The sequence below is a fragment of the Leptonychotes weddellii genome, chromosome 4, assembly GCF_054177405.1.
Source record: "Leptonychotes weddellii isolate Sample4059 chromosome 4, ASM5417740v2, whole genome shotgun sequence".
Classification (NCBI taxonomy): Eukaryota; Metazoa; Chordata; class Mammalia; order Carnivora; family Phocidae; genus Leptonychotes; species Leptonychotes weddellii.
Genome location: NC_138372.1, coordinates 4,441,966 through 4,455,249, shown reverse-complemented (window position 1 = coordinate 4,455,249; position 13,284 = coordinate 4,441,966). Strand labels below are relative to the sequence as shown.

At 47.5% G+C, this 13,284-nt stretch overlaps 1 protein-coding gene across 12 annotated transcripts in view; it reads right to left on the bottom strand.

The window, feature by feature from the left end:
* Positions 1 to 13,284, bottom strand: part of CAMTA1 (calmodulin binding transcription activator 1) — an 834,392-nt gene that overhangs the window by 552,460 nt on the left and 268,648 nt on the right. For all 12 annotated transcript variants that reach the window (XM_081817397.1, XM_081817396.1, XM_081817399.1 and 9 more), the window contains one exon: positions 1,635 to 1,702. In XM_081817397.1, coding sequence (XP_081673523.1) covers positions 1,635 to 1,702 — 68 coding nt within the window. The remainder of the gene's footprint in view (positions 1 to 1,634; positions 1,703 to 13,284) is intronic.

Sequence of the window (13,284 nt, the reverse complement as noted above, 5' to 3'; positions counted from 1 at the left end):
AAAAAAAAAAAAAAAAAAGAATGTCATTCCTGGCCCCGTTCTTACTGGGCTTGGCCACAGGAACGGCTTTGGCTAATGGATTTGTGAGCAGGTGCGACATAGGATGCCACATCCAGCAGGGATCCTCATCATGCCTACACGGATTGCTTTAGGCTTTGAAGCTCCTGCCATGCTCCATGACTATACGTCCCACACCGTGGGTGCTTCCTCAGCCTGGGTCCTAGAACAAAAGGACACATGGAGCAGTCCTAAACCCAACCAAAGCCACAGTGAACCCACTGACCCGTGAGCAGGGGGGAAAAACGTCTGCTGTTCCAAGTCACTAAGTTTGGAGATTATTTCTTAGAAAGCATGATCGCAGCAGAAGCTGACTAATGCAAACCACTTGATTTTATAGCAAAGGAAATCACGGCCCCAGAAGGCTGAGGAGCTGAGAACATTCTGCAGAGGGATTCAAGCCGAAAGGTAAAAAAAAAAATCAGTGCCAACCTCTAGCCTGACCTGTGGAGATGTGAATCTCAGAACTAAACTTTCTCCTCAATATCCTCCGACCTCCTCCAAAATGGACATTTTTATCCTTGTCGAAATGATGCTAACCAGTAAAAACTGAAGCCTAATAAAGTAATAGTCCAAAGTACCATCCAGAATGAGTAAACATTCTAGAGGGTAAGACTCTCTTTCCTCCATGGCTCAGAAAGAGTAGAGGTCAAGGAACTGGCCAAGGGGGCAGAGGACACACCCCTGCCCCTTCCCTTGGAGAATTTGGTGCTTCCACCCCAAGGGAGACAGACCGACCTCCTGCCTCTGAAGTCACACCCACTGCCCGGTCACCGGGAGAGCCACACTCCAGCCGACGCACATCACACCGACGAGTGTGTGCCCTGGCACCGCTAATGGAAAGGTGGTGGCGACTGCTGGCCACGGATCTCCGAAGCTCTAAATTGCAACATACCAAAAATAAAACCGGAGGGCAGGGGAGGAAAGAGGAGGCTGCCTTTTTAATACACCCTAAGCCCCAACTTCACCGTCGTTCACACAGCAGTATCTGTGTGGTAGAACACCAGGCGGCCACATCTTCACTGATTCCCCGGCCCCGAGTGGTGAGGGAAGGGCCGGGTCTGAGGCAGGTGGTAGGTTCAAGCTCATTCACTGCATAATAATAAACTGCAATCCTAGCCCCTGCTTCTGATTTGGGAGATCTTCTCAGCACCACCAAGAATGACTCAACTTTCAGTTCGTAAAGCACGTTGAGGTGAACATGGACAGTTAAGGTAGTTTCCTGTTTAAAGAGTGAGTTTCTAGAGAACACTGGTGGCTGGTGGGCACTTTCCCAAAATAAACCTCCCCTGATGTTCCCACCTGCCAAGGCTTTCAAAGCAGCCAGCTGGGGGACCCAGCCTTAAGCCATCCCGTTAAAAGTCCCAATTCACGTGACGGCAGCTACACTGTTTTTAAGCTGATTGTGGTCACGGCCACAGTCTTAGGTCAACTAATGAGACCCCAGTGTCACATGCTATCAAACACAACATGGTATGTTCAACTTGCCCATGAATTGATTGGCCAAACCAGGTAATCAATGAAAATCAATCCATTTACCGTACATAGTTGAAAAGCTGCAAGATCTGGGACATTACCTTGTCTTAGGGGATGTGGTTAGCCATTCTTCGTGTTTCTCAAATGTTATTAAATAAGCTGCAATTTCCTGAAACAGAAGAATAAAAAAATAGTAACAACAATTAGCTCACGTCGGCTCCTGAGAGGCAAGAAAGTCCTTGTTGCTTCCCCGCTGCTGCCTCCCTGGCAAGTCTGGACCCCCATCTCTGCTGGAAAATGCTTGACTTGGAGGGTGCTTCTATTTGATTTTGTTAAGCCCTTTCCATTCAGCCTGCCATACAATAATAATCAAAGCACTGGATTTCAAAAGATGAGTCGGTGGCAAGGACAAAGCTATTTCTCTGTGGGAGGAAAACATCAGACACCATTTCAGATACTAAATGTCATTAATTTGAAGGAGGGACGAATACATGCCAACAACAGGTCTGCACTCATGCAAGGTCACCATTGGGAAGTTCCGTCCGTCTTCTCCTGAAGCCGGACTCATCTTACATCATTGTCACAAGAGATGTCACATTCCCTCAGCCTGATTGCCACCCCCCTGAGCCAAGTCGCACAAAGATTAAAAAGAAAAGATAAAGCCATATTCCAGAGCAAGAGAGAGAGAGAGGTTAACCTTTCCTTCTACTGATAACTTAATCTATTGAGCGGCGCTTCAGAAAGAAGAGCAATGTCAGCAGAGTTTAAGGCAAAGATGGAGAAAATGTGGGCACCTGAAGGTAAATTAAATATTTATAAACACAACAACATCACTGCAGATAGAATTACTGATTTATTAATAATTTCCATAAAAAGCCAGTGGGTGACATCAACATAAGTCATTGCTCCAGCTCTGGGGCATGATATGGCCCATTACTCCCAGCTCCAAACGGATCTGCTAACATGAAATTGGCAGGGATTGGGAGTTAAATTAAGGATGGACTAGTACACATTTCCCTTGATCTTGGTGATGATACAAGACGGAGCTGCTGCCCTTGACTATCAAAACATGCAGAGAGGGGGCCCCCTTCTCAACTTTCTCTGCAGCTGAGGTTCCCAGAGGGCTCGTGGTGAACAGCAGCCTATCTGCCCAGAGGCTCAAAGCCTTCCTCTGCACTGAGCCTCCTCTGGGCCTGGACATAACGGAGCTGACACCTGTGACCAGAGACGCTAAACCCGCCCTTAAAGAAAAAGAGGAGACTCTCACCAAAACCAAGTTAGCAGAGCAGGTTAAAGTAGAAAACGCCACCCACACCATGCAGTCTGAAGGCCACAGGCTCAGGTAGAGATCAGGGTCTCTTATCATCATGGACATCAGCCACCACCACCAGGCGGCCAGTGACCAGTAACCCAGAGCCCGCACTGCCTCATTCTGGAAGCCCGCATCTTCCACCAAGAACCTGGCAAGCAGAAACCTGGGGCCCAAATTACACAGGTTCCTGTCACTGAGTGCAGCTAAAGAAGAGGATCGACCAGCACCCTGTTCTCTCTCATCCCTGAGCCTTTTCTGGTCCATACTCTATTTCTTCTCCTTAGAAAACGCCTTCCCTGAGGCCTCACCGTAGCCAGACACCCCCTGCTTCGGCTGGCCCTCCTAACTATCCATGGCGGGGTCGGCTGCCCATCCTGTGTGCTCCTATGGCACCACACCATCCATTCCCTATGATTTATCACTTTGCGGCGTTCTAATTGCTTGTTTACTTGGATAGCATCCCCCACTGGATCATAAGCTCCTCAAGGGCGAGGAATATGTCATCACTGATGTATCCCCAGGACCTAACAGTGTCCTGACAGGCGTCTGTTAGGCAGATGGATGGAGGGGTGGGTAGAAGGGAGGGGCGGAGGAAGAGTGGGCGTGAGAGAAATAAATGCACAGGTAGGAGTAAGTCCGTGTGTCCGTGTGCATGTGTTCTGAGGCTGTTGTGTGTTTGTATAGGTTTATTATTAGGTGAAGTCATAGCTTAAAAGCCGTGAATGCAGCAGTTCCTAAAGGAAACCCTTACCAGTATTTACTGAACTCCACACCACTGTAGCAAGGTGATGTAGCATCACGGTTAAGAGCACAAGCTTCAGAACCAAACAGACCTGGCTTGGGGTGCTGGCTCTGCCACTCATTAGCTGTCTGATCTTGAGCACATTGCTCACCCTGTAGAAACCTCCGTTTTCTATGAAACTGAGATAGGACCACCTCATGGGGCTCTTAAAAGGAGCAACAAGTCTTAATACTCCGACCGGCACACAGCAATGCCCCCCCACCTGGCCACAGCTAGCGCTATGCTCATTATGAGGTCCACATGATGGGAGCTGCCATCTGGAGGCTCCTGATGAGGTAGCAGGTACCAAAATGGTGCAGCTCAGAAGCTGCCAGTGCTGCTGGACTTACCTCCGTCCATCCCCACCTTCCATCCCTCTCCATCCCTGTCCCCCATGCCCACAGCGAATGGTAACATCACAGGGACTGTTCGGAGTTAGTTGGAGTTGATCCTTCCATGTATCTATTGAGGCCCATTTGGCTTCACAAAACATGGAGAGCAGGCTGTGGCTGGAGTCGGGGAGTGGATAAATTGAGCCACTTATGTGTGTCAACCCGTCTACCTGAATTTCAGAAAACCTGCCATCCAGAAAAATAGTCTGTGCCTACCGGAACCCCTCGGATCCACATCCTTACTCAGGATCATGCCAAGAGCTAAGTGACCCCTGCTGGCCCAGAAGGATGGGGGCACAGTACCTCCCAGCCACCTCCAGACTTATCACAGTGTTCCGAAGACCCAGACACCCAAAGAAGACCTTCATGAACATCCCTCAGCCACTACTCACCCCAACCCAGCAGGGCCCCCTACTGTTACTGTCCTTCAAAGAAACAAACCCCCTGGACCACTTATTGCCTTCAATATTTACTCTACAAATATTTATTGAGCACCTACTGTGTGCCAGTTAGTAAACGAGACCACTTTGAAGCCCGCTCTTAAAGTAGGTGTGGTCAAGTAGGTGATAGAGACAACATGATAGAGCAGCATAAGCACCATTACAGGGTCACCTGCCCAGTCAAGTCTGTAGACACACCCAGTGGGTCATCCCAGGTCTACTGAGCTGTTGTATGAGCAAGCAAAGCCACAGGAAGTCACACTGATTTCTGAGCCTAACCTTTGAGCACTGGCCACTGCTTCCTTCCCCCCAAGGTAACAATACCTCCCACACAATGCCCCTTGGTGAAGCACTCATCCCCACTTAAGAGCAGGCTTACTGAGCAAAGGAAACTGAATGTCCAGACCCAGGTATTTGCCTCTGTGGTGCTCAAGTTGCTTGCCTGGCTTCCAGATGGACTAGGCATGTCTGAGTCACTTGTCCACTCCCAGGCCCATGCTACCCAGTCCACATAGCCCATTTCCCTGATGCAGGTCTTGGTCCACCTCATCATCAGATGGGCAGACCATGGGCCAGACCGCCCACTTCCCAAAGCTAAGGAATATATTGGGAAAATGGATATGCACATGCCAAAGAACCAAACAGAAAAATAGATGCTAAATAGTGCAGAGCAAAGTAAGGACCATCAAAATTCAGCGTAAGGAGAGTCAGCTGGGCCAGGAAAGGGGATGGCTTTTAGGGGAACAGAGACCTCATCATCTGAGTCATCATTACTATCATCACAATGGCTAACATTAGCAGAGTGATGTCTAAGGCCAAGTACTGATCTAGGACTTTATGAGGGATAATCTCACTTAATCTTTACAGCAAACTATGAAGCAGGAACCATGCCCATTTTATGGATGGGAAAACTGAGACACAGCGCAGTTAGGTAGCTTGCCCAAGGTCACATGGCTAGTCTCTGTGCAACTAGAACCCAAATCAATGTGGAATGGTTCCAGAGTCTACACTCTCCACTACTGTTCTGAATTTATGATGTGATCAGAAGGAGAAAAGGAAACCAGCATGTGGAGAGTCATGTTTTCTCCAGCACAGGTCTCCCCACTGACCCGGAGGCACTTCACTGCCCCACCACCTTTCAGGGGACCAAGGGAAGCCAGGCTGAGCATCCATCACTGGGATTCTCTCCTTCTAGCAGGATCAAGTTCATTTTCACCCAGAAGCCCTTCTATGATTCATGGGACCATCTACACTTCAGGAACAGAGAAAATCCCTTATATTCAGAAACCATTTACTTAAAATATCTTACAATGTGGAGAAAAACAACAAACAAAAAGAGAGTTAGTCAAGCTGAAGAAGGGAAGAGGTTTAAAAAAAAGAAAGAAAAAAAAAGATCTTCAGCCCAACTGTCTGGCCTTTCCCTCTTTCCCCAAAGCTCCACCAACCCAGGGCTCTGAGGAAGGCAAATGGAAAGAGATCTGGTCTATCTCATTTTTACAGAGCAGGAAACTAAGGCACAGAGAAGAGAAGGGACTTACCCAAGGTCAGCATTTCTGGCTGACCCACGCTGGGAAGCAGGGCTCCTGACTCACAGTGCATGCATGACCTTGTTGGCTCTCAAACTCAAGTCTGGCCCAGGAAATTCATGGGATGCTCAAACAAGAAGAGAGCTTGCCCCAAAGAAGTGAAAACGGCAACTCAAACAAAATCATGTATGCGAATGTTCGCAGCAGCATTATTCACAATCGCCAAAAGGTGGAAGCACCCCAATGTCCATCACAATATAGATGGATATAGGAAATGTACTATATCCACACAGCAGAAGGGGGTTCAGCCATAAAAAGGAATAAAGTTCTGATACATGGATGAACCTTGAAAACATGCCGAGTGAAAGAAGCCAGAAAACAAGGCCACATATTGTAGGATTCCATTGATAGGAAATGTCCAGAACAGGCAAATCCATAGAGATGGAAGGTAGATTGGTGGTTTCCAGGGGCTGGGGGGGGCGGGGGGGGGCGATGGGGAGTGACTGCTGATGGGTATGTGGTTTCCTTTTGGGGGGATAAAACTGGAACTAAATCATGGTAAAAGTTACCCCGAATTGTGAATGTACTAAGTGCCACTAGTAATAAAAAAGAACAAGAAGAGAGGGTAGACATCCAGCTAGGTGTGACACTGGGGTGCAGAAAATGCCAGCCCCCCTGCCTATAAAGTTGGACTTGAACCCAAAGAGCTACACCCCATGCCCACAGGCCTCCTCCAGCTCCCTGGCTCTCTTGGTATCTCTTTCTTCTTGGACCCTAAATACTGCAGCAATGCTGAGAAGAATGACCCGACTGTCAAGATGAAGGAATTCGCTGCAGGCTCCAAAGCAAAGACTGTCCAGCTTGCAGATTTTAAATGTTCACTTTGTCCTTTGGACGTTCAAATAGAAAAACTGCCGCCAAGGTATCATGTCTGTGTGTGGCAGGACTCTGGGAACGAAACGTAGTAGAGTCCCACAGGCCTCTGTATCTGCTTGGCACCAGGTTCGGTCCCTGCAGACCAGAGAGTTGGGTGGGCCCCTCCCCAAAGCACTGACCCAGCCCCATCCAGGAGGGCAGAGGGGGGCGGGACCAAGGGGCAGCACGGCTCCACGCTTGGCACCTGCCTTGTTACACCCTGTGTCGTCATGAATCTCCACCATCCAAAGGCATCACCACCTAATTGCCAGGTAAGGCTGGGCCTGTCTGCCCGCCCCCCACGCCCCAGCTGATGGGGTCTGATGGAGGACTACAAAGCCCCTTTTGGTGGCAAGCAAGCTGTGGTCATCCACAGTGGCTGCCCTGAGAGTGGCTCATTTTGCCCCTTCCCACCTCAGCCCCTATGCGCTGGTTCTGCCTGTGTCACCTGCCTGGCCCTGTTCATAGCCCACCTCCTCCAGGGAGTCTTCCCTGCTGCCTCACTCCAGGGAACTCCAGCTTCCGCAACCTTCTCAGTAATGGTTGCACCACTCCTGGCCTCCCAGCACACAGTACCCTCTGCTGCTAGCATTTCTGTGCCTGCTGGTTCTCCCCGCCTAGTTTTGCAGCATCTGGGAAGGGTCTGAGTCTCTGAGTCTCGACACTGTAGAGCCCCCGACAATTCTGCATCTGGAGATGACAGGGGACCTAGCAAGGAGGAATGAAAGAATGCCCAGTTCTCTTCTAAAGGACACCAACAGGGGCGCCTGGGTGGCTCAGTCGTTAAGCGTCTGCCTTCATGATCCCAGGTTCCTGAGATCGAGCCCCACATCGGGCTCCCTGCTCTGCAGGAAGCCTGCTTCTCCCTCTCCCACTCCCCCTGCTTGTGTTCCCTCTCTCGCTGTGTCTCTCTGTCAAATAAATAAAATCTTTAAAGGACACCAACAGAAAGAGCCCATGTCTGAGCCGAGTCCTGCTGCAGGTTGGGGGTCATGGAGGTGAACAGACAAGGGCGTGGTTGCCATCAAGGCTCCGTGCCCTGTGTGCAGAGGTGTCACGGTCTGCTCAGCACCGCACATCCGAAAGGCAGCAGCCAGCCAGCCCCCAGAGCAGCCCTGTCGGGTAGGAACAGAACGTTAGCCACAGATGCGAGTGAGCCACACGTGTGATTTTCAAATTTCTAGAAGCTATGCTTTCAAAAAAGTAAAAACAAACAGAAAAGATTGGTTTTAATCATACATTTTGTCCATATATTTTATATTTTAACCCAGTAGATTCAAATGATTATCATTTTGTTAATTTACAGAAAGCAGCCGCGAGCTATTTTGCATTCTTTTTCGTACTAAGTTCTCAAACCTCAGTGTGTATTTTAGACCACAGCCCAGCTCAGTTTGGAACAACCATATTGCAAGTGCTCAACAGCCACGTCCACCTGCCACACCGGACAGGCAGCCCTAGACACAGACATCAGAGGAATCTGCAAAAAACAAGATGCCTTCTAAAGCCAAGCCCTCTGCATCCAGAGGACTGACGGGGAGCCCGGGGGCAGGGGGGAATGCAGATGTGGCCACAGCAAACACAGCAAATACTTCCCCTGAAGCGGGGCTCCTGCCACACTGGTCCACCTCCGCGGTGAGGAGCCGCGTCCTGCCTCTGGTGTGTGGGGAAGCTGCATCTGTTTGGGAGAGGATGCGGGATTCTCGGAGGGGCTGAATTCACCCCCATCCCTCAGCCTGAGCTCACTGTCACTTCCATTCCCTCCCCAGAAGGAGCCTCCCACTGCAGACACCCCATCGAATCATCCAGCCCCAAGAAACTGGCTTCACCTTCAACAATTTCACCTGGAGCAGCCCTCAGAAAAAGGGCAGGAGTCCCTCCCAGGTTTCCCTAGAACAGTCCATCTCCGATCTGGCTTCAAGGCATGGGTCCAATGTCAGGGAGAGAGTAGGGTCAGTCTCAAGGGGTCTTTATTGCTTATTGGGACAAATTAAATAGACAAAAACAAAAAACTATATAGAGGTATGTTTTGTTTTTATACTCCTGAGTCCAAGTAATAAAAATATCTGGGGTCTATACAATCTCAGATATTTTGCACACCAAAAAAATGAATCTTCAACCAAGGGATAATTTTTAAAGTTTGTTTTTTATGAGAGTTCTGCACAAGGGTTTTATCTGTAAAGGACCAAAGCGGGGGGGCGGGGGGAGGGGAAGCCAGGACTCTCCTAGCAGCTGGCCCCAGCATCTGCTGGAGCCACAAAATGCAATTATATTACTCCCAAACGAGAAGTAAAAATATCTTGTTTCCAATACTCTTGGTTTTAAGACTCATACTTAATGTCCTCTGGGTATTTCAATGGTGCCAGATCTCTGTGTTATGTACTTTATTAGGGATGTGTGAATGTCATATTAATGACTTTTAACCAACATGTTTATAGTGGAAGCACATTTTCCCAGAACCCACCGCTCACTGCACTTTACAAAAAATAATTGGCCTTAATTTAAATAAATAACCATTCCATAACCCTCTCCCAGGGGCATCTCTCACCTGCAGGGCACCCCATGCATAAAGCTAGTGTCTCCTCCTCCATGATAAATATCCCCCCTGGGGCCAATAGTGCAATGTCCCTTCTCTGTATATTCCTGTCCCCATCCACTGATGTACTTCCCAAGCACCCAGCTGGCCAAGCCAACACCCTCTACAGGATGTTCTGGGTCCCCACCCACAGATTAAAAACAGCACCCCAAATCATGCTTTCAAAATGACCAGCTCTTATTGTCAACAACTAGAATCGAGAATAATGGTTTCTATTTTTTTATTTATATGAGTGGTAGCATAGCTCTATGCTGACAATTTATGAGAATGGTGGTGATTAAGATCTCAGGGATCCAAGGGTATCTGGAGGACTTCCTACAAAATGGTAAGTAGCAATTCAGGATAAATTCCTAACAGCCCAAACTTCTGCAATAAAGTCTGGCCCAGTTGGCTATCTTTTTCAGATGTGGTAAAGCATTGTCATGACCATCAAAGTGCCAATCCGAGCAGAAACAATGAACCATCACAAAAACGTTGAGAGAGAGATTCGGTGAAGAAGCAATCCACCCAGTCTTTCATTCATTTCATTATCCACTCATTGGTTCAATCATCTGATGAATTATTGAGCACCTACTATACACCAGGCAATTTGCAAGGCCCTAATGATGCAGACATGTGAGTAACGGTCCTGGGAAATACAGCTGGGAAGACAGACGGGGCTGCAGGATCCAGGGCTCTTGTGTCAACTACACAACAGATGATGATGCCACACTAGCAGCCCAGATCATGTGTCCGTGCTAAGCAGAGAAGTGAAAGTCTCACCAAGGAGCTAACATTTAAACTGGGTCTTGAAGAATGAGTAGGAGGTTGCCAGGCTGACAAATGGTAAAGGCATGAGGGAAAGGAAACTCCAAGTGCAAAAGCAGGAAGGTGAGAGTAGCAAATATGTTTGGGGAATTTTGAGCAGTGGGAAGTAGGCAGAGTCTGCAGGGAACGGGGAATGACAGAACCCAAAGCTGGGAGGGTAGGGAGGCACCAGACTGGAGAGGAATTAAACTGACCAGTGAATGGAGTTTTATCCGCAAGAGCCAGGGGAGTCATTGAGAGCTCTCATGTGGAGGGGAGATACAAGAAAAGCTGTGCTTTAGAAATAGCACTCTGATGGTGTGACGGGGGAGAGGGACCACAGCCCAGAAAGGACAGGGTGGGATCCTGAACTACAGTGTGTGAGTGGGAAAGTGGAACCGAGTTGAATTTTTTTCAAAAGTGAAGTAAATAGGCTTGAAAGTCAATTGGCTGGAGCAAACAAGGCAGTGAGGGCCTCTCCAAAGCAAAGGAAGCTCAGGGTGCTGAATGTACCCAGAGATGTGCTGGTTTGGTGCACACCATGTTTGCTCCCCTTTGGTGTATTTGCCAACATTTCAGGATTGGGAGATGGGCATTTCCAGCTTTTCTTGAAAACTAAGATCTGGCAACTTTGGACCCAAGTTCCTGCAGAGCATCCGCTGGATGGAGCTGAGAAGCAGCTGCCCCTTTGGATGGGCATGAGCTCTCAGATGGCCACCTTCCCCACCTGGCTGGCTTGCTTCACTCACACCTACTTGGACACTGTAGGCACATGACTTTGGGGCTCCCACTCTGATGTTTCTGGCATTGAAAACAAAGTGGATTATAAGACATAAACCATATAGGTTATCCAGAAAGAAAATACATTTTGAGCAAAAGATTTTAGAAGAAGATATGTTAGGGGCACCTGGGTGGCTCAGTCAGTTGAGCATCTGACTCTTAGTTACAGCTCAGATCATGATCTTAAGGTTGTGGGTTTGAGCCCCACATCAGGCTCCACACTCAGTGCAGAGTTTGCTTGAGATTCTCTCTTGCTCTCCCTCTCCCCTCCTGCTCATGCTCTCCTTCTCTCTCTCTCTCTCAAATAAATAAATAAATCTTAAAAAAAAAAAAAAAAAAAACAAGAAGAAGAAGAGAGATGTGTTAGCCAGAGTAATCACTGCCCTTAAAACAATAGTTGCCGATTAATCTGGACCTAAGATTGCCCCACCTTCCATTTCAATATTGTGCCAGTAGTCAATGATTATTTTTTAGCTCCAATTTCACCCTTATTTGTCCTACTTTATGACACTGATGATAGGCCCTGTAGACATTTCTCCTGGGCCATCCTAGCAAAATCCTAAGCTTCATCAACAGAGAGCAATGAAGTCACCCTGCAAGATGATAGTGGCAAGAAGACGTCTCCTTTCTGGTTTCCGTCCTCTATCACTATTATTATCTTCATCACTATTGTTCAGAGCGGGACCCAGTGGCCATGCACATGAGCTCCAGCACCACCCCACAGCACACTCCCTCCCTGGTAGGCTGCAGCTCTGGTCTTCCCAATGCCCTCAAGCAACAACAAGTCACCTCGGCAGACCAACTGCAGCCCATACCCTTTGGCAGCCAGCATGTTCCTGAGTTGGCCAGGTGCTCTGAAGAGGTCTGAATTTCAGCCCAAGGGGTGGAAGGAACTCTTCTAGTCCTTAGATTATTTATGGTCTACTCTTCTTCAACCTACAGGTAGTAGCTGCTCTTCCAGTGGTGGCTGGTACTTCTAGAACCCTCAGAATTCTCTTTATCCCTATTGGTAGTCAACCACCCTTTACTATTTGACAATTCTTTATACTAAATTTTCTCTGTTCAAATAATCAGTATGGTTTCTGTGTCCTGAATGGACCCTGACTGATAAGAATCAGCCACAGTCCTGAGGATACTGATATCCTCACTGCTGTGTCATCCTAGAAAAGATGCTAAAAAGCAGAGGGTAATGAAAAGACACCTAAAGCAGAAGCAGCATGTTTTGGGGAAAGTGTCCGAATTACCACAGTGAGGACTCTGTATTAACTTTCCCAGATGCCAGTCACACACTAGGTAGTTTGAAAGGCATTGGAATGACGTGTACCCTTAATTTGTGAGATCTAATCTGCCTTTGGGGGGAGATAAAAAAGCATTTCTTGTAGAGTAGAAAAATGTCACTCCAACTCCCTCTGCCTTCGTGATTTGGATCAAATGACTTGACATTTCCTCACCTGAGCTACGGGATAACACACTGTAGTACATGGGGTAATATATGCAGATTCTAGGCACACAGTAGATCGCTGGGCTGAAGTTTTTAATCAGTTATGTTGAGGTATAATTTACATACAATAAAATATAACTCATTTATTTATTCATTCATTCATTTTGGTGGAAATTCCTTCTGATGTTTTTCTATGTCAATGTACTTTATTTTTTTTTAATTTTATTTATTTATTTGAGAGAGAGCGCACATGTGCACACAAGTGGTGGGGGAGGGGAAGAGGCAATTTCAAGCCCACCCTGTGCTAAGCACAGAGCCCCAGCACAGGGCTCAATCTCACGACCCTGAGATCACGAACTGAGCCAAAATCATGAGTCGGATGCTTAACCTACTGAGTCACCCAAGTGCCCCAATGTACTTTATTTTTTTCATTGAATACAATGTTATATTAGTTTCAGGTGTACAATATAGAAATTCAACATTTATATACATTATGCAATGTTCACCCATGGTAAGTATAGTTACCACCTGTCATCTGTAAAGTTATTACAGTATTATTGACTATATTCTCTATACTGTGCATTTCATCCCTGTGACTTATTTATTTCATAACTGGAAGTCTGTACCTCTTCATCCCCTTCACCTATTTTGTCCATCCCATCCACACCTCTCCCCTCTGGCAACTGTCAGTATGTTCTCTGTTGAGTATGTTTCTGATTTTTGTTTGTTTGTTCATTGGTTTTGTTTTTTAGATTCCATATATAAGTGTAATCATATAGTATTTG